Consider the following 21,884-nt stretch of genomic DNA (forward strand, 5'->3'; position numbering starts at 1 on the left):
GGTAAAAGGTGACCCCGCACCAAAAGGCCCTAATCTTCAAACAATCAGAAACAAACGGCAAAATCCTTACTAAGTGCTTTACAAATACGACGGGTTTTCCCTGTTTTCCCCTTTAAAAATAAATCCGAAAACCGCTGTGACTAATAATATATAATCCTTTAGTTTACTGCTTAGCTTTTAAAGACAGAAAATTACTTAAGAAATCAAACGTAACCACTTAGTGTGGCACAGGTACATTTCAAGAATAAGAGTTTGCAGTTAAAACAAAACAATTTTCCCAGAGTGGTAGTGCTGCAAATTACAGAATTCTTGAAAAACAGAATAGTGGTCTGAGGTGTTGCGAACCAGACATGGCTCAGGGAAACAACCACTCAAGCACACAAGTGGCATTTTGTGATCAAATTTATTTTTTCTTTAAATTTCATTTACTTTGTTTTACTGTAATTTACACAAGAGACTGCCAAGTAAACTAGGTATTTTACATTCACCACACATTCCCTCAAATCTCCACAGTTGTTAGAAAAACATTAAAATCCATGCGCCGGGCTCTCATTTCCATGTGCGCCTAAGCTCCCAATGATACTACAGATGCCAGCGAGAGTTAAGTTCATTAAAAGGAGAGGGCTAGACTCTTTATTTCACAAAATTAGCAATAATCTTCCTCGCACCAAACACTTTGCAGACAATGATTATGCTCTGACAAAAACCTATCTTACAACAGTGCCCAGAGAGTAAACATCAGTCTTTATCCTGAGTACACAAAGGATGTATGAAATGTGGGTTTTGTTGCTGAGGATAACAGGGTATCGCAATGCAGTAGTGATCCTACACATCCTTCCTTGTCTGATTCACTGAAATCACTTCAGTGGGGGAGGGACGCAGGACATGTGGGAAAACGAGGAGCAGGCAGGGCAGGACTGTCAGCAAATCAGATTACTAATGTGATTTGACTGCAGGGGTTGGCGTGTTTTAGGAGGGACACGAGGTTAAAAACGACAGTTTGTGACCTGAAGGCTTCAACAATATAATTCTATTCAAGCTTCCAGGACTGACAGAGGAAAAACTGGATTCAGACAGAGAAAGCTGATAAAAATCTTACCTAGCTATTGTTCCTTCCTTTAAATAAAAAATAAAATAAAATAAAAAAAAAAGTGGCAGCCGTTTCTGACCAGCATTCTCATGATGCCTATTCAGAATCTGTTCTGATGACGTCCTACTTGAGAGCACATCCCACAGTCGGAGGTCCACCAGCCTCTTGGCGGGGCCTCCTCACCACACGCAGGCCAGACTCACACTGCATCTTAAACTGTTCCTATCTCAAAGTCACCATCTACCCCTTGAAGTGTGTGTTTCCACAAGAAGAGCAAAATGTCATCACTAACTATATCCTATCATGTGAGCTCTAAGGAATCTAGACCACTTGCATAGTTTCCAAGCTGTAGTTACAGAAAACTGTCATCTTCAAAACAAGACTCCATGAAGTGCTATATTTCCAGCTTTTCTACACAGCCTACAATCCTAACAAGACTATTTTTTTCATCAATGTGTTTGCCTAATAGGAGCCTGAAAATTGTCTAGTGTTTATTATAAATCAGAAACCGTCATCTCCATTTTTGCTAGGTTTGACGTAGAAAAATATTTGAAATTTAAAATACAAAAATCCAATAAAAACCAGAATTTTTTTTAAAAGGGTTTTTCCCTCAGGGCAAACAAGTAAAAACTGGCCTGTAACTTTGCTCCTTACTTTATATTGTCAAATTTGGCTACAAGATAATGACCATCCAGAAATAAATAGTTATAAATACATTCAGAGTTTACATCCTAGATTCATTGGAATACCAAAAAATTTTGAAGAAATTTTCTGTGGGAGTCTACTGGTTATGGGACTAAAATAAAAATTTATAAGAGACTGACTTAAAAGAAGAGAAAAATAATAAAAGGCTATATATGTTGGTCCACAACTTGACATTTATGAAACATACCAGCTAGTATTACATTGCAGTCAATTTGTCCATTAATGGTATTACTCTGATAATTATTAAAATCTGTTCCAGGTATATATATTGAAAATATTTTCTTTTGCATTCTTGCTGAAGATAGGTACAGTACTTTGGAGAAATTGTACTAATCCCTTCAGTATGTCTGTATGTACATATATACACAAGTGTGTGTATCAGGATCTGTAGCTCTACATGCGCTTTATATACAGCTACAGACATATGCACACATACATATATACACACGTGGTTGAGAACCTGTGCTTGTGTGTGTATCATCACAAGCACACATCTGGGAAACGTCAACACTGCAAGATACTGGTCAGATTCTTCTTCACTCATCACTGGCTGCACTTGTTCCCCTCACTTGACCTTGATTACGTAACTGTAAGAAAAGTGAAAGACAGTGCAAAATGTGTTAAAATACAGAGACAGGAAATGTTAGACAGCAGCTTGTCATACACACTCTCCAAATGCATCAAAACTTTTGGCAGAAAATGTACCCCAACTACTGCATCTTACAATTTTCATCTGTTTAAAAAGATTTTGGTCTTACTACTAATGCCACAATATATTGTCTCATCAGAGGGGAAAATAAAGTCAAAGCAGAAATAAATCACAAAAACTTAGGAGAGTTTAACAAAAGTAACAATAACTTAAATTTTTTTTTTTTTAATGAACATGGAATTTAAAAGTGTTTGGGGGGAATCTTGGAAGAGTTACTTCATTCTTATTTGGCACAACTAGCTTTTCTCACAACTGAACATTTCATTCGTCCCAGTGTTCAAAAATTAAAGAGCAGGTAGCTCATGTGGCGCAGCAAAGAACCACAGTGGAGGGAGGGGAGTGTTACATCTCGTTCTTTATAATAAACATTACAGTTCAATATAAATAAATGATGACAGCATACTGTCGATTTTTGTTTACTCACACTGGTTTCAAGTTGTGAGGTAGATTTTAATTTTTTTTTTTTTTTTTTTTTGCATCTCTGGGAAAATGTGTTATATGGGCATATAATGTGTTAGAGAAATAAGACCACAGAAATGTTTTATACCATAAATTAAAACTAAAGTGCATTTACGCAGAGTAAAGCTAACTGTAATAACTGAAGATGAAACATCAAGGAAGACTTTCTGGTGCACAGAAAATATTGCAGCCAAAATAAATTATTGAGGTTGGCTCGTATGGTATGGGATAGAAGATCTTTATTTGATCTCAAGTGATTTTGCATATTTCCTTACCACAAATGGTTCTACAAAGAACCAGGTCAATTAACTCGGTACTGAAAAATCAGCCAGCTTCTAGGACAATGTGCTACATGATGAGTAAGAGCACCTGGCGGCTGGGTTCTAACCCATAACACTAAAAACTAACCCAGGATTACCAAATACAACCTGGTCCACAGGTAAAAATTTTAAAGACTATATAATAAGTGTTCACTATTAATTTCTAAAATATTTATCTTTTAAATTCTAAAAATAAAACCACATTTAACACTTAGAGCTTCTCCTCAGCAAGTTAACTGGCCCATCACCAAAAAGGTACAGGTTTTGAAACATCTTTTTACCCAGGTCTTCACTTACACAGTTTGATATTGTCTCTGACCCTACAGGGGACTCATCTAGACATCAGCAGCCGACGTGCCTCGAACGGAACCCCTCTTACGCATCTAAACGTAAAATAAAATTGTGAGCTGCTGAAATCATACTCTAAATAGGGGTTAGTAAGCAAGGGGAGAAAAAAGATCTAGAAGAGATTATGAAGTGACGGCTGACTGTTCATAACCATATCCACATTAAGAATGAAGTTCTGAGGCCCCTCGAATAACCTTGGTTTAAAGACATTCTTGCAAAAGGCTTTTCTTGGCACAGAAAAGGTTTATCTATCCTTAACTGTAAAAAACAAAAGCCTGCAGACTGATAAAAAATTATGAAAAACAGCCAATGGGTAAATAAATTGTTTGCCAATATAATGTGAGAAAATGCCCCAAGGGTCTGGTCCATATTTGTATAGTCCCTAGGCCAGAAAAGGAAGCCATGAGGGTGTGGGCCACACCTCTTTGCTGCTTCTGAGAACAGGGTCTCTCAGTGGAGTCCTTTAAAGGAAGTTTACTGAAAGGAGGGAGAATGAAAGGGAGAAAAGGCAAGCAAAGAAACAATGTATGGCAAACCATGAAGGGCACACAGATGTATTAGAAAGGACAGGCATTCATAACAATAGCCTCCAGACAAGCAACACAACTCAATGAGAAAACAAAAAACCAAATGAACAGAAAACAAATAAATGCAATAAATACATTAAAACTCAACACATCCTCGCCCCCACCCCCATACCAGAAGTGCCAGTTAAGAACAAACAGGTAAAATGTTAACCTAAAGTCCTCCTTCAGCTGCTGAGCCTCAACCCCAGGGCAGTTCCCTGCAGATCATAGGCAGGGGCATTCCTCGTGTGCTTAACCTCTCAAGATGCTAGTCCTCTCCAGAGCCAAAACCCATTTGAAAGAAATCCAATTCTTAAAATATTTGTGAATTAAGAGCATTATAACATCATTAAAATCTATCATCAGGTGTCAGGGGTCAGGACCTCAAGGAAAAAGAAATTCCTGTGTGTGAAGAGGACTCTAAAACGGGATGCCTCTTCAGGAGGCAGGTGCTTTCTGGGTAGGCATTCTTGGCCTGCAGGCTTGATGCTGCCCAGATTCTGAGGATGCTTTCACAAAGCCACCATTAGGACTCAAAGCAGCAGCATCTTGATTCTGTGTGTGGAATCAAGCACTCCCCAATGACCTACAGCAAAATAACTTAAATGGGATTCAACGTTAAGATGCAGCACTTAATGGCGAAATTTGTCTTAAAATGTTTTTGAGATATTTGACAAAGCAACTGCTATGTGCCCTCACTCTGAACCAATGACAGATTTTCTACCAGCTTTATGAGGGGGTTAATCAGTTTCAGCAATGTAGGTATAAGAATGGTGACACTGTCTAAGGAATTGGGCTTTTACTTGTCTATCTTATACCTTCTTCTCGAGTGCAATTCCCAACTCACAAATAACTGATCTGCATGGAGCAGCAGCTGCATCTGCAGGCCCATTGCCATAGGTGACAGCAAGAGTCACCAGCTCCACAGCGGAGGGTCACAGCGTGTTGAGGCTGGGACCATTCTGTGTTCAGGTATCGTGAGACTGAGAACTTGTTAGGGAAGCAAGAGCACTTCCCTGGGGGAAGAAATCTCAGTCAAGTTCTGTCCAAGGGGTCCAGAGATAGGTAGGGTTCAGAGTCCAAACCAGATAGGGCTTATCACCTGGCCAATGGTAACTACTCTTCCCCATGTGACACACAGTTCTTCAGCGTAAAAATTAAAAACTGAGAGAAGGGCTCTCTCCCAAGAGTTTGAGCTGTTGGTAAATCCTTGTTGGAAATGCCAGCACTGCATTATGGGCTTAGCGTGGATGGGTGTCTCTTGCTGCTTCTGTTTCATGTTCAGTGGGCACCCACCAGCTGCTTGGAAGGGCCAAAGGCAGAGCTGGCAGGTATTCCTGAAGCCTTGGGCACTTGGAGGGAGTGAAACCAGACAAGGCAAATGGGACTACAACTGGATAGGGTATCAAGGGCCAGGTGGGTGCTTGTTAAGAGTCAGAGAAAGGCACCTGACTCTTGAAAAAGGGGAACACAGAAGTGGGAGAGAGGCCTAGAAAGAAAGGTAGGAAGTGCCCATGACCTGCTCTTGCCTATTTAAATGTTTTGCCTGTGGCTAGACTAAAAATAAGGAATGAGGGGGGTATCTTCCGCTCTTGCCATCTCATCACCCTATTCCCTATATCCAGAACTCAGAGCCCTAATATTAATATGAGAAATTGGGGTCAAAGAGGCTTATGCTGGCTAGTCTAGAAACCAAACCCTAATTTATAACATTGTCTCTATGGGAAAATATGTTCCAAATTTCAAACAATCAACTTAAAATTTTTTGGAGCAAAATCCATTCATAAGTTGGAGTCTGCCTATAGTTTACTTTATGTATAAGATAAGGTTAAAATATTTTATTGCCTTATAAAGAAAATATGTCCTAGTCCTCTCAGAAGGTTTATATAAAACTAATTAGAAGCAGATCTGCTGTAATCACCAAAAGTAAGCAATTTTAAACAGATTCTTTACGATGCTATGTGCCAGAAAAATAGGTTTCCTTTTGTGCCAAAGAATCTGATTTGCTGCCATTCTCCTGTGATTAAATGGAGTTTCTGCCTCACACGCAGGCATCTGTCAAACGCTGACACCTGCAGGGCTTCCAAAACTGGGCCTGCTGGCAGGACTCGAGATGACCACATGGAAACCACTAGCAGGCCCTGGACATTCCTTGGGTTTGTTTCACCCACGGGGCCTTACTGCCAACTGAAGACAAGCATGGCCCAGGGCAAAAACAAAACCAGACACATGCAAGAGGAAGCCAGGGGAGAATCCATCCCGAGGAGAGAGAAGACGCCCACTGGCTGCCGGCCCTGCCCACTGGTGGTGGGGAGCAGCTGGGATGGGCTGTCAACACTGAACTGTGGCATGCTGACCTCCTGCCCAAGGATCACCTGAATCTGCCTAAAGCTTAGGAAGAAATAAGGATTCACTGCTAGTTGGGGGAAGCAGAGGAGGCATTTCCAGAATTAGTAACAATACCATTAGCCTTACCTTTTCTACAAAAAAAGCGAACTAGGACTTATCGTTTTAACATTTGTAAGCTTGCTGTGATACAAACTGAGCCAAAAGCAACTTAGTCTGACAAAGTGTCTAAAAGGACTGTGAACCAGGAACCAGCATACAGAACTAAAGCTAGTGTGTAAGAAAGAATACAGAACCATTAGATATTTAACAGGTAACAAATTCTAGACTGAGAAAACTCTAATCTATCTTTATGCAAGATGCTCAACAAAAGAGAGATCAGAATATGTGAAGGAATAGCAGTGTCTAAGAAACTCCATTTTGATGAGAATAAGTAGAATAGGGAATGGCTTTTAGCAACAGTCTTCCTAATTCTAACCCTGTATTTACCAAGCATGTATACAGTTTTAGAAAAAGGAAAATTAGAGAATTGCCATAGAACAGCCAGTCTTACTGTTTCTAGTTCTTTCTGAGTCTCGTCTTCCATTCTCCTAATGTCTTCCATCGTGAGATCGATCCACTTGTCAATCCAACAAAAAAGCTGGCGATGGAAGTTTGTAAATATCCGTTTTTCTTGCTTTTAAAACAACAACAAAAAAGTAGCATAAGATGACAAAAACCTAAGATCAATGACACATTAACTTTACATGTTCCAATTAACCCATGAAATTTACACATCTGGTTCAAAAAGACTACTCTGTAGATTTGTGGAAATCATAATTCCATTTTATTATCGTGTCCAGCAAAATTAAACAAACAACAAAAAACTTTCCCTGTGAAATGAAAAATAATCTCCCAGGCAAACGTGTCATGATCTCGTAGAAACTAAAAAAATGCGGTGTGTATGACCTAATCCAACACATTCCTGCTGGGCCTGATTTATTTTTACCTTTTTCTAAATGTCAATGAGCAAAGGTCAACTAGATTTCTTCTGCTATAAAACTATATATTGTCATTCTTAACATCCACTATGAGGTGGAATACAATAATGCATTGAAAGAAAAGAGTCCTGGGTTCTTTTATTAAATTAAGAATCATTACAAACTCTCCCTTAATTTTTCTACACAACATGTTGCTGCCACTATTATAAATATATTTAAAAACCATGTATATAATTAGTGGTTTCAACTGCTGGATTATTTAAGTTTTATTCAGCTTTCCCAAGAAGAGAAAAAAGTGCATGGAACAGAAAGTACTTCTGGACAATCTTCAACTTAAAAATCTTCTTCCATGAATAGAAAGGACTTTATCAATTACATGTGTGACTTCTATTTATCAGAACTGGATTGTTAATCTATGATTATGATCCAGAGGAAGGAAGAATGCCAATATTTACAGAATGCCTACTGTAAGCAGGGCCCATGAATAATCAAAGTTTCCAGCACTTTGAGATCCTTGTCTTATAAAATATTACAGCAGCTATAGTTTAAAAATAGAAAAGTTATGATGAAACAGACATAACTAATTGTGGAGATCTGAGATATAATGAGGGCTTCTTTATAATAATAACAGAACAAATATTCACCCTACAGGAAAAGTAAATACCAAGGAAATGTTTCAACATTCCTAGGTAGTAACAACCGTGTGCATTTATAAAATTCCAATTCTCCCCTCCTCCTAGATCTAACTGCCCACGTTACTTTCACTTTAATAAAGAAGACATAAAAAACAAACAAGTAGAATCTGGATCCTCAGATTGTGTACCTTAGTTCAGGGTGTGCCTATTTTTCAGTAAAGACCTCTAAAGAAGACGTCCCCTATGACAGCACAAGGCACACATATATATTCTGAGAGATATGGAGGGCAGGGGGAAGGGTCCAGCTGAGATGGGGCAGGGGAGCCCTTCAGCAGGCTGGGCCCGCTCTCTCCCTCCAGCCAGGATCAGAACACCAGGTCCTCTTGGGGATGTGCTGTATGGGGAAAGGGCTCTCTACAGAAGCACTGGGCAAACCATAAGGTAAGCACTTTGAACAAAAAGCTGCTGTGCTTGTCTCCAAAGAAAGTTCCTTAAAACCTCTGCTGCCATCTGTCTTTGCTGCTTCGAGGTATAAAGAAGGGCTGAAATGAATTACGTAGGGACAATAATTTTCATATCATAAAGAAGGAAAAAAGTAACAACAGAGAAGATATCCCATTAATAGCTAGCTCCGATCTCATCCTAAATCTAAGTCGCCACATTTTGAGCAGATTTTACCTTTTGAATGAAGTTTTCTACTTTGCTTTGCAGTCCCCACCACTTGAATTTGATGGTCACCAGCTTATAGGCACACATCTGGGGACAGTCAGGGCTATTTGCCAGCTCCTTCTAGATGAGAAAAATTGAAAAGGAGAAATTGTGACTTAAATATTTATGTTTTCATTAAAATTGACTGTTGTGTAACAACATCACAGACATACATGAAGAAAATTACAATCTCATGTGTTTAATTCAGATATTTGAAAATTTGAAATCATTTTAGCAAAAGCCACAGTATTCCCCTGCTGTAAACCCTCCTTCCACAGACCAAGTTACTTCGTAGCTCTAAAGTTTAATAGGTATGTTGTTCTGCCTCAAATTACACTATTCAGATTTCATATTAAATACCAAATTCTATTCACATCAAACCAATAGTGAGCCTTTAATACGTAAGGGTTCTCATAACACCATTACCGCACTCCCACTGTGGATGTGGTGAGGCACAATAAAAAATGACAAGGAAGTTCAGCCTTCTTCTGTATCTTCAGATATTGGCAAGTGGAGCTGCACTGTTTATTAACTGAGGTATTTTCAATAGAAGGGAGATATGAAAAGTGACGCAACAGCAAAAATGATCTGTAATTACCAAATATTTGGAGGTAAATCCTATACATACAGACTTCAATTTCCACAAATGACTACACACCTCACAGTTTTAATGGTGTAGTCAGGAATCAAATCAGGACTTGTTCTGGTAAACAAGAGAAAATAAACTATTTTTTTTAAAGCGCCAAGAGATGCTGGGCACAGTGGCTCACGCCTGTAATCCCAGAGCTTTGGGAGGCTGAGGTGGAAGGATCACCTGAGGCCAGCAGTTGGAGACCAGCCTGGGTAAGATAGCAAGACCCCATTTCTAAAAAAAAAAAAAAAAAAAAAAAAAAGAAAAAAAAAATTGGCTGGGCACTGTGGCTCACACCTGTAATCCCAGCACTTTGGGAGGCCGAGGTGGGCAGATCACTTGAGGTCAGGAGTTCAAGACCAGCCTGGCCAACATGGTGAAACCCCGTCTCCACTAAAATATGCAAAAATTTGCTGGGGGTGGTGGTGGCAGCCTGTAATCCCAGCTCCTAGGGAGGCAGAGACAGGAGAATCACCTGAACTCAGGAGGCAGAGGTTGCAGTGAGCTGAGGTCACATCGTTGCCCTCCAGCCTGAGCGACAGAGCAAGACTCCGTCTCAAAAAATAATAATAAAGAAATAAATAAACTGGGGTGGGAGGTGGGGCACTGCAACCTATGTTATTATTGATGATTTCTGTGAGTCTTACTGAGGCTTTGCCTTACTTAGGGAGTTCAATATACTAGCATGTTTATTTTCAGGAAGGAGTGAGTGGGTGTGAACCAGGAGCTTGCAGCATACATCAGTGACTTAAATATACAGGTCCACTTCCAAGGTGATGTGTGCAAAAGACCAAAATACTTCTGAGCTGACCCAGAAAAGCCTGAAACAGGTTCACAGCAGTGAGCAAACACAGGCATGGTCCTGTCCTCAGGGGCTCAGTCTACTGCAGAAGGCACATATCAAAGCACCACAGATAGCAGAGGCAGAATGCACGTATGGTCTGGGGAAAAGAGCCATTCTGTAAACTTGAAGCCCCAGTGTTGGTGTGCTTACAAGATGATTTAAAAAAAAAAGGGGGGACATCATCTTAGGACTGTTGTGAGGTTGTGCGGACTGAGTAAGGCAGTGTAGTAGGTGCTTAGTAGGTGAGACTGAAGGGCTTAATACACATTAGTTCTCTCTTTCCCTTGTTCTTTAATAAGTGTTGTATTGACCGCTTTTGAATCTGCAAGACAGTTTTAAACAAATTGCCTCATAAGAGAAGAAAGTCAGTGCAATACGACGGGGATCCCTTTTATAAAAACTAAATCACTGAGTCAAAGGCCAAAGCAGTCTCTCCCACGGAATCTTCCCTCATCACCGCTGTCCCTGTCTTCAAACGGTGGTGCCCAGACTTCACCACTGATCCAGTGATCAGTCCCACTGGGTGCTGCCACCACTGCTTGTCAGCTTCAACTTACCAGCTTCAACTCATCCCACACCTTCAAAAAGCTGCATGTGAGCAAAGATTCTTTATCAAATCGGTCACATACATTCAAAAAATGACTAACTTCTAAGTCTTATTCTAAACCTCAAGATTATTTTTCCTTTATATGATTGAAGCACCAGACCTCATTTTTCCCCATTATCTGCCATGGCCCAGTTTTAAGTTAATTCTAGGGATATACTATATGAAAAATTATATCTTGGTATTATTAATGCAACTGAATGTTCTACAGAGTCCTACATGATTGATCAACTTTTCTCAAGATATGTGTCCTGTAGTAACATTTCATCTTCTGAAGAATAACCTGATACATGGGCTAAATCAATGAGGTAACACCAGTAAGCAGTTAAATAAAAACATTATAATAAACTGTCCTCTTGCAGGTGAGCTCTGTTAACAAAATATCTCGGCTAGCTTAGCTCTATTTTTCCATGACTTTTCCCCCATAAAACAGAGTACCAATGTGAAAATTCAGGATGTATGTGTATGTGTATGTGTATACACATACAAACCCATATTTTAGTAATACAATTCAGCAGGTATTAAGTGGGCACCATTTACCCTTTACTCTGTGCTAGGTGCTGTTAGGGGACATAAATGTAGCTAATAGAGAAGAGGATAATTATGTAAATAATGCTGCCCTTGGTGTCAATATTCTCTCCCCGGAAACATCCTCCTGTTGTGGATGCTGGCTTGGGCTAAAATCAAATATTTACATACTACTCCCCTTGCTCTGCAGGCCCCTGGCACTTAAGCTGGGCTCCTGGATGCAGAAGCAGTCAACAAGCCTTCCATAAGACACAGCTAGCTTCTAAGTGCCCAGCTTTATTGAAATGACAACAAAGTTAGTCTTTCACAGATCATCTGATCAATAAACAACGAGCCAATGCTGAAGTACTTTCTAATTCAATGAATGTCACTGAAAATCCTCATATGCAATACAACTTGGGTATATGTAGAATACGGCATTTAATTGTGAGATATAGCTGACAAACAGTAGCACTAGACTAGGAGTAAGGGGACTCGGGTTGCAAGGTAACTCCTGTTTAACAAAGGGCAGGATCCTTAACCTCTCTCTGGGCCTCGTTTCTCCATCTGTAACAGGAAAACTAGACTCTATCGGGACTTTTCATTCCCCACTGAGGAAAAACTAAAAGCAGGGGTGAGCAAACTAAGGTCCTTGAGGGCCAGGATTGGTCTAGGGCTGTAGGTGGTAAACATTACATATCCTTGACATCCAATGACTTGTCCTAAAACTTCCTACAATTTTGTGTTTTATTCTGTAATATGACTGGGCTTCAGAAAATATTCCCCTGCCTGCCACCCACCCATAGTGAATTTCCTCTATGACTGAGTACCCCACCAAACCACTGATGAACTCTAAGATACTTTCCAGATTGAACATTAGAAGGTCCTATTAATTATGAGCTCCTGAAAGCTTTCTTTTACAATTTCAAATCATTGGACACCTTGTACTAAATGAAAATCTTGGGTGTCCCTAGAACACTGACGCTTCAGAATTCTCCAGCAATTTTATAAAAGCAGTGAGATGAAGCATGGTTCTAATTAAAGGAGTAAGCTAAATGTAATACAAATATGCCTACACTAAACTTGAGCTCCAAGAACAGAGTACACATACGTGACTTCAACAATTAACCAAGTTTATTTCTCACATTCTTTCTAGTGACTCTGGCAAGCTGCTCAAATCAATTAATACTGGTAATTCATCAATTAACACTGGTCTATAAAATTCATTTTAGAAACTATAAGCCATGGGACAAAAAGAAACCAGTTCTCTAAGCTATCTTTTCAGATCTAAAATGTATATTCAGTCCCAATCTGATTTTTGTTTTCCATCCAATTTACAAGTAATTATTTTTTTAAAAACCCGTCAGAGAAGAACACGTACCCAACTAAAAAACAAACAACTAAACAGCCTGCTGCCTAAAAACATAAATATTACCAGAAGAAAGTTGAGAACACACAAGCGATATACATTTCTTTCAATCATTATTATTGTTAACGTACACATGGTATCTAAAAGTTCTCACACAATTCTCAAAATGATTTGTGGGGGTCATCTGTTAAATGTGAGCTAAAAAAAAGTACTGATTAAGTTAAGAATATGGCTTTGAAAGTCTCCATACTTATGATGGCACAGAAAATAGTGAAAATGTCTGAATGTCGTACATTAACCTAAAAGAATCCTTTTGGTATCATCTCTCTGGAGTGAAATCTGACACTAGGTAATAAAAAGTCTTAAAAGCTGTTCATATCCTACCCTGTACCCTTTAAGCTGGTAATTCCACTTTCAGAAACATATCCTATTAACCAAGTAAAGAAATGATACCACAGATTTATCTGTTAACAGCAAAAATCTGGACTTACTAATTATTAACTGAAATACCCACTACAGGAGACAGGTGAAATACTTCATAGGCCTTCCATACAATGGGCTATTATGCATACAGCCATTAAAAAACATTTTTTTCCAGCAGTGCAGTGGTTCACACCTGTAATCCCAGTACTTTGGGAGGCCGAGGCAGGTGGATCACCTGATGTTAGGAGTTCAAAATCAGCCTGGCCAACATGGTGAAACCCCGTCTCTACTAAAAATACAAAAATTAGCTGGTCGCGGTAGCGGGTGCCTATAATCCCAGTTACTCGGGAGGCTGAGGCATGAGAATTGTTTGCACCCAGGAGGCAGAGGTTGCAGTGAGCTGACTTTGTGCCACTCCAGCCTGGAAAACAACAGCAAAAGTCAAAAAAAACTCTCAAAAAAAAAAAAAAAAAAAAAAAAATTCAAATAACAGTCAACAATGTGGGAGGAAAAAAAGGAGAATTAATATAAATAGGTATCTATGTATGGTATAAACATTCCTAACAAAATAAACTACAGGAATCAGAAAATATACCAAATAATAGTAATTAAATGAGACTACAACTAATTTTTTTCTTTTGTGTACAATTATTTTCAAAATTATCATTTAAAAATTTAAAAAAACCTAATATGCTGAAAAACAAATTGACTCTAAAAAAGTTTTTTTGCCCTCAGCAGAGTATTTTCAGACAAAGACTGACTTTACCCTAAATTATCTGGGTACTATTTCAAGCCTTCATTCTTCTTTCACTATAAACAATCTGGCTTTTGGCTTCTTTTTTCTGATATTTAATAAATCTAAACAAAGTTAAACAAAATCAAGTTAAAAGCTGAATTAAGATCTTTAATACGTAACTTTAGTCCATCCCGTATTTAATTTTTCTTGAAAGCAATCACAAGGTATACATGCAAAATAAAATGATCAACTCTTCTAGGTTATCAGCAACATTCTAGTGAAGAAATGTGTAATCTTCAAAATGTGAAAAATCTCAATGAGGCAAATATTTGGGACCCCACTCTCAGAGCAATGTTCTAGAATCCACAGGACCCAAGGAAGTTCCAGCATCTCTGCCCAGCTCTCAAGAGGTTCACAGCCTGTGGCAAGGCAAAGCTTCCTCTCTGGCTTTAAAAAAATACAAATGTTGTGCGGAGGGTGAAAGGAGGGAGAGGAACAAAAAAAGATAACTATTGCGTATGGGGGGAGCGGGCGGTGAGAAATACTATGTACAACAAATCCCCATGACATGTGTTTACCTACATAACAAACCTTCACATGTACCTCCAAACCTAAAATAAAAAGTTTTAAAAAAATGTTTTCTGATTCTTTCTTCTTCATTGGCTAACAAATAACCCCAAAGCAAATAAAACCAAAATCTGAATTAAGATCTTTAATACATAACTCCAATCCAGTCGAAACCTAACATTTTCCTCCTCTAAGACAAAACAGTTAACTCTTTCCTAATCTGAGAGTAAATAAAATGATTTTGCTAATAAATTGAGTTTTACATAAAGCATGAAAATTTAAAAGGACAACTTAAAAGGGTAAAGAATGGTTGATTACAAAGAGAACAATCAAAAGTTCTACAAGATGAACGTCATGGGCTAACAAGAACCTCAAATTTTGACTCATTGCTACGTAATTTAAATTTCATCTGTAATATAGTAAGCACTAGTTGTGAAATGTTTCCAAAATTGTATTTAAATAGTTTGTATATTCACTGAATTCCTTACATTTCATGTTTCTAACTGTAAATGAAACTCCCAAGCCCGAGTCATGTTTTTAATTTAACAACACATATTAGGTTACTCTAAGGTATGTGGATGAGGTCTTAGGGGGAATAATGTATACTAGAGGCACATAATGTAACTAAACAAAACACAGCGTGTTTAACTGGAAGAGTGAGCAATCAGTGCATGTTATCCACAAGAACTAGTTTCTCGAATCTGTGACAAACAAATATAAACAAACGTAAAAGAGATTTAACATTTTTTAAAAAGAATCCAAAGGCATTCTGGAAATGTATTTTCTAAAAATACAGTCCCTTCAGTTTCATGAGACTTGTCAAGTTTACACATACTTTTTCCTATTTAAAACTGTGTTGGGATGAAGATGGAATAGGTATGTGCTACACTGAACCAGAGTTAATGCTTTGCAAAGACACAGCAGTTTCTATAAGGCTCATAACTGTCTTCATGTTTTCATTTTTCAATTTTAGGCAATGTGAATGCTTAATTTCAGCTGCTGATTTTATGATGTTAAGTTTCCAACCCAGATTTCACCAAGAAAGTTAAAAATAAATGCACTGCTGGGAGTGCTGCCAGTGTGTGTGCATCAGTAAATATCAACACAAGATTACAAAATATATGTGACGTCTATGTACTGAAATTTCAAGCAGAACCCCATTCCCCAACTCAGCTATTCTCTCTATTTAGGTAACCTAAACTTTATTTAGGTAACCATTTATTTTAGTAGCCATTTGGACAGACCTACATTGGACATTATATTTCTGTAAATACATGGGAAGTCCAATATTTGATTTTTATTTGGTTTAAGGTAGTTACCTTGAATCTAGCAAATACTTACAAGCCCCCACTATGAGCAAACCTCCCCGCTTGGCACTGACCCATATCAAGGTTAAGTCAGACGCAAAGCCTATCGTTTAAAATTCAGTGTGAACAACAGGAGATGGAGGAGGTGGGGGGAAGGAAGACAGAGGGAATACATAAACCACCGCCCTGACCCAAGACACACCAGGAGCCATGAGAAGGTCATCGGCAAGACTCTAGTGGCATTCAAAGGTGGGGGAGTCCCATCTGGTGGGGCAAATGGAAAATATTAAATGGAAGAAGTAAACGTGAGATTAAATGTGAGTTTAAAAAGACTGAACTAATTGTAGGTTAATCTAGTTTCACAAAAATAGGCGAAATAAGATCCAGACAGGAAAGCTTACTGCCTGTGAGAGGATAATCAGTCACATTTTCCATGTTCCTCCAAACTTAATTTTTTGTGTGGCTCACACCCATTTTACTAAAGAGGACTATGTTAAATGCTTCATGCTTGTGTCTGATTACTCCAGGAGTGACACTATTTTCAAGTAAAACCCCAAGTTCACCTTCAAATGAAACTCATGAAGAGAACTTTGTTTCTGGAAGTGTCTGGAAGAATCTCTGCAAGAAGCTCACGCTGCCAAATCACTTCTTGAACCTGAATAAGACATTCATTCGTCTGTGCCTGAATCCTTCAACTCTGTCTGAGAACAGACATTCCATAGCCAAGATAAGGTTAGAATTAATCAGTTTCATTCTTTGGGCACTTAGCTCCTTAAAGACATGGAACAGCTTTTTTTTGATATCTTCTGTAGGAGTTAATATAATTAGTACATACTATGTGCTATATATTTATTTTAAAAATCAAATAAAAAATGTAGTCATCAAACTAGATATTAAAAAAAAATCAGCCATGCTTGAAGGTCTGCTTTATTATACATAATCCAAAATGTGGTCTAACCAGAAACTAATTACTAAGCCTCTTTATGACACCCACTATGGGGTTTCAAATATGAGATTACAGGGAGGGAACATGTTTTCAAATGCTTCGTATCCTCCCTGGACCTCACAGACATGTCGAGGCTAAGAAACAAGAGAGCACCTCCCCGTCTTTCCACTAGGGCGGCTAACAAGTAAAAAACACTGCTCATAAGCCACTTGAGTCTCTGAGTGGCTTTCCTGCCACTCTCTATCTCAAAAGAGATTTCCACACCTGAATTTCAACTTCTCCCTCATCACTCACTTCTACTCCTCCTATCCCTGGCCAAAAAAAAATTGCAGTTTCCTTATCTTAGGTCACTGACACCAAGGGTACCAACATCTTTTCACAGACATGGGGTAGAAAAAGAAAGACATCTTGGTAGCACGGCAGTAAACAAATTAACATCTCTATAATGCACAAATATGGTTTCCCTCCACTGGCATGAAGGATCCAGAATGGCCTCTACGGCTGTTCTAGAATGAGTCTAAAGCTGACTGAGCAGCTAAATAGTATGAAAACCTGAAAGGCCAACCTCAGACTGCTGGAGCATTTGCTCAGGCTAGAGTTAACACAGAAGACAAATGGGGCATGCCTTTATGATGAGAAAGAACATGTACATAAAGATAATTTAAAAACCACCATAATTTCTGGATCAACTTATTTATTTGACCTGATCCCCTTATATATTCCAAAGTTCAGAGCTCTGGCTAAGACTTCCGAGACAAATGAAGCCCTATAAGGAAGAGACGCTTTGACAAAGCCTCTTACAAAGACCTTTAGAGCCTAATTATTAACTATCATGTATTTGTAGACACAGAAGCTTAAATCTTCAAGAGGTGTCTGGCTTAAATGAAGGAAGAAATGAGGCCTTGCCATGGGATAAAAATGAAACCATAATCTTCAAAGATAGTGTTTCAATCTATTAAAATGATAATTCCTCACCCAAATCAGAGAAGGGAAACTGAAAAGCTAAAAACAAATGGAAACAGGTACACACACACACACACACACACACACAAACACACGTGCACACAGTGCTATAGAGAAGCAAGACATTTACATCCTTCAGAAATGCACAGTTCTGCCTTGAAGCAAAAATCTTAATCAGGTTATAAATCGCTTTCCTATTACTATGCACACAGTCACTTCATCAAGTGCTGAACCCTAAGTAACAAAAATATAATTTATGCACTCAGATTTTAAAAATTCTTTCTTCAGAGGGAAAATAAATATACAACTGAGGCCTGCATCTCTGGGTTTGTAGTTTTTTAAAAATAAAAGATATGTATCACATCATAGGCTAAAAAAAATTGTCTGTACTCTTAACAAATGTGGAAAATATGAAAATATATTCCTTAGCAACCTCATCATCCCCAGCTAGTGAATCCTCTCTAAACCATGTGGCTCTCTGCTTTATGGATGACCAAATAAAATCACTCATTAAACATATATAACCATGAGGGGTAAAGACACGTGAACCCGGATGTGTTTATCAATCCTTAGATACCAGAATGAGGGGAACACATTCTAGAATGAGGGGAACTCTCTGGATACTAGACAGATAAGAATTACACGTCATAAATACAGGGGCACATTTATAGATCTCAGCAACCCCAAGAGACAAAAGACAAAAGCATGATGACAATAACAGTTAACATTGATTGTGCACTTCCTCTGTGCAGGGAACTTAACATTATTTCACCCAGTCTTTACAACTACCTTCTGAGGTAGTTACTAAAATCATTTCCATTTTGGAGATGTGGAAATCAAGGCTCACAGTGAGGGCTGTTACAACTTGTGTAGATTCCCAATGGCTTTTTAATGGATCTCCCTTAGTGCCTCCGACACTTACAGATTCCCTGACCATTGAAAACGTACCACTAGTGTAACAGAAATTATCAAATTCTGGCAAATACCATGAATAGGGAGTCACACAATTGCCAATGATGCAACAGGGCATAAAAGGTACAGAATGGTGATCTAGGAGTCACTGGATTAAGAGTTAAAACCTGCTACATCTCCATACCTTACGCACTGCTGTAACTACCACCAAATCAGGTGTTCCAGATATGGCAGACATTGTGCTGTTTCTCCTACAACTATTACATGTGTTTCTCTGCCCAAGTTTCTCAACTATATAAAATAAAGCAGCTGAACTTACACCACAGGAAGGTTGTAAAGATTAAATATAACCTTGTATATAGCACCTGGTACCAAGGAAAAGTTTCTTTACCCCAGTCAGTCTGGTGCAGACAGGAAGTAAATACTGCAATAATTCAGAGGGAAAATACCACCATCAGACAAGTAAGGAAAAGTTTCAAAGAAATCATAGGATTTACATTTAGCTTTGAATAGACTTTGGAATCTGTACTGGTAAGGCAGGTTTCTGCTGAAGGGTATGTGTGGGATGGCTCACGGAGGCCTTTTGAGAGAGAGACTGTGGAACTACCAGGCAGCTCTTCTATAAGAACATTCTTCCACACAACCCTGGTTAAGCGGGTCCACAATAAGATTTCTTCTTCCTTTAAGCCATAATTATCATGTTTGTTCCCTATTTCTTCCTTGCATTTCAGAAGTATAAAAATTTCCAACTATTATCGTTCCCTAGTGCTACCCTCAGTGCCTCCACCAGGACTGTAATTGGCACAGAGGGCCTGCTGAACATGTTTACAGAAGACACTGGTAAGATCAAGTCCAAAGGTTCCTATTTTCCTGTATGCCATATTATCAGCTATCTTCTTACTCTTTATTTCCCTCCACAGCAGCAAGTGGATGGCTTAATTATTATTAGTTATTCTTGACTGCACTAGTTATTTCTGAGATCACGGTAATTCACAGAAATTCAATCAGGCAGTAGCTCAATTTATAAGAGTAGCTGGATCCACCACCATCTGGATAAAATGAACAATCAACAGGCAAATGGGCAGAAACAACCAGCACCCTACCAGCCTAATAAGTTACTGTTTAACACAGGGGGGAAAATGGAAAAAAACCGCAGTTCTGCAATCTGCAGAAATATAAAATTCACATTATTTCTAAGAACTAAACCTATTCTAGAATTTCAATCATTAGTCAATAATAAAAGACATAGCAATATCAGTTAAAAATCAGGCCAGACCTGGTATATATTCCAAGTTTCTAAAAAGTTAGAAATCAGTAGAAGTCACAGTATCAAACTACTTTTGCTGCCTGTTATAAAATCAGGAGTTCCTACAGGAAGGATCTGAGCCCAAACATAAAGTCCACCACATAATGTAGCATTGTCTTTTAATGTTTATACTTGAAAAGCTAATAATTTCAAGAAAATACAATATTTAATTCACCTCTGGGTCTCAACCTCATACCCCTTTACTCCCTGTAAAAGTATTGTCAGCTACAGCTACTACTCACTGGAACAAGATGTACTTTTTTAGAAGTTACAGCACCAGTGGAGGTAGCCACCATCTGGGCTGCTCTCTGGCATGGTGTCCTTGTTTAGAAGACCAGTGTGAAATCTCAAAGGGCTTCTCCTCCAACTAAGATTGAGTTCTAAAGTCTGAAGCTAGAAATCTGGAAAAGGGTGGGGACATTTTCTAAATCCATTAAAGCAAATTAACATCAAGCAGGCTGAATTTGTTAATTTATAAGTGGTATATATCACTTTCTGGGTAATATAGATTGGAAATTTGTCCCTGCTCAAATCTCATGCTGAAATGTAATCCCCAATGTTGAAATGCAATCCCTAATGTTAGAGGTAAAGCCTCTAACAGGTGTTTGGATCATGAGTGCAGATCCTTCATGAATGGCTTGGGCCACCCCCTGGTGATAAGTGAGCTCTCACTCTGAGTTCACATGAGATCTGGTTGTATAAAAGTGCATGGCACACTTCCCTGCCCCACTTCCACCATGTGAGACGCCTGCTCCTCCTTTGCCTACCATGACTGTAAGCTTTCGGAAGCCTCCCCAAAAGCAGATACCAGCACTATGCTTCCTGTACAGTGTGCAAAACCGTGAGCCAATTAAACCTCTTTTTCTTTTTTTTGGGGGGGACGGAGTCTCACTCTGTCGCCCAGGTTGGAGTGCAGTGGTGCAATCTTAGCTCATTGCAACCTCTACCTCCCAGGTTCAAGTGATTCTCCTGCCTCAGCCTCCTGAGTAGCTGGGATTACATGCAAGCACCACCGCATCCAGCTAATTTTTGGATTTTTAGTAGAGATGGGGTTTCAACATGTTGCCCAGGCTGGTATTGAACTCCTGACCTCAGGTGATCCACCTGCCTTAGCCTCCCAAAGTACTGGGATTACAGGCGTGAGCCACCATGCCTGGCCCAAGCCTCTTTTCTTTATATATTACCCAATCTCAGGTTCTTTATAATAATGCAAGATTGGCCTAACATGCTAAGTATTAAAACTGGGAGAATTTTGAACTAAACTCTACCCAGAGAACAAAAGTGAAAATAAGATAGTTATGAATCATTTCTTATAAACCAAAGTCAAATTCATTTTTCCTTTTAGTTGATGCACAAGACAGTCCACAAAACAGTCTAACGCGCAGGGAGAACCACTCAGTGAGTTCTCTGTGGGGCTGTAACAATAATCCTCTATCTGCATGCAACAACTAGTACCTAGACATCATTTATCGATGACCCGTAACTGGCTTCAGCACAGACAGGTTGGTTACCAAGTAAGACCCTGTGAGTGAAAAATACGCTCCGGGCATGTTTAAGTTTTTATGCTCTTCTCTTGTCAAATTAGCTGTAGTAACTTGCCAATAACACATTAAGACTTCTTTAAGGATCTGTCATTTAGTTTAGTAGATGTCTTTAAAATGCATTATATTTCTATAGCAATTTAAATTATTACCTTGACATTACCTTACTTCCATGAATAAAGTAAAGGTGTGCACTTTATTTAGCCGGGCGCAGTGGCTCATGCCTGTAATCCCAGCACTTTGGGAGGCCAAGGCAGGTGGATCACCTGAGGTCGGGAGTTCGAGACCAGCCTGACCAACATGGAGAAACCCCGTCTCTACTAAAAATACAAAATTAGCCAGGCATGGTGGCGCATGCCTGT

General features: G+C 38.9%; 1 protein-coding gene across 2 annotated transcripts in view; it reads right to left on the minus strand.

Moving 5' to 3' along the window:
- Positions 1–344: 344 nt before the first annotated feature.
- PITPNB (phosphatidylinositol transfer protein beta) overlaps positions 345–21,884 on the minus strand; it is a 68,317-nt gene continuing 46,777 nt past the window's right edge. The window contains exons 9-12 of one of the 2 annotated variants that reach the window (XM_032138046.2): positions 8,837–8,947; positions 7,097–7,219; positions 3,581–3,666; positions 345–2,382 (exon numbers count right to left, since the gene is read on the minus strand). In XM_032138046.2, coding sequence (XP_031993937.1) covers positions 3,619–3,666; positions 7,097–7,219; positions 8,837–8,947 — 282 coding nt within the window. In that variant the 3' untranslated portion in view covers positions 345–2,382; positions 3,581–3,618. The remainder of the gene's footprint in view (positions 2,383–3,580; positions 3,667–7,096; positions 7,220–8,836; positions 8,948–21,884) is intronic. The other variant, XM_032138045.2, reaches the window with a different exon arrangement.

This window comes from Hylobates moloch, unplaced genomic scaffold, assembly GCF_009828535.3.
Source record: "Hylobates moloch isolate HMO894 unplaced genomic scaffold, HMol_V3 SCAFFOLD_19, whole genome shotgun sequence".
NCBI lineage: Eukaryota > Metazoa > Chordata > Mammalia > Primates > Hylobatidae > Hylobates > Hylobates moloch.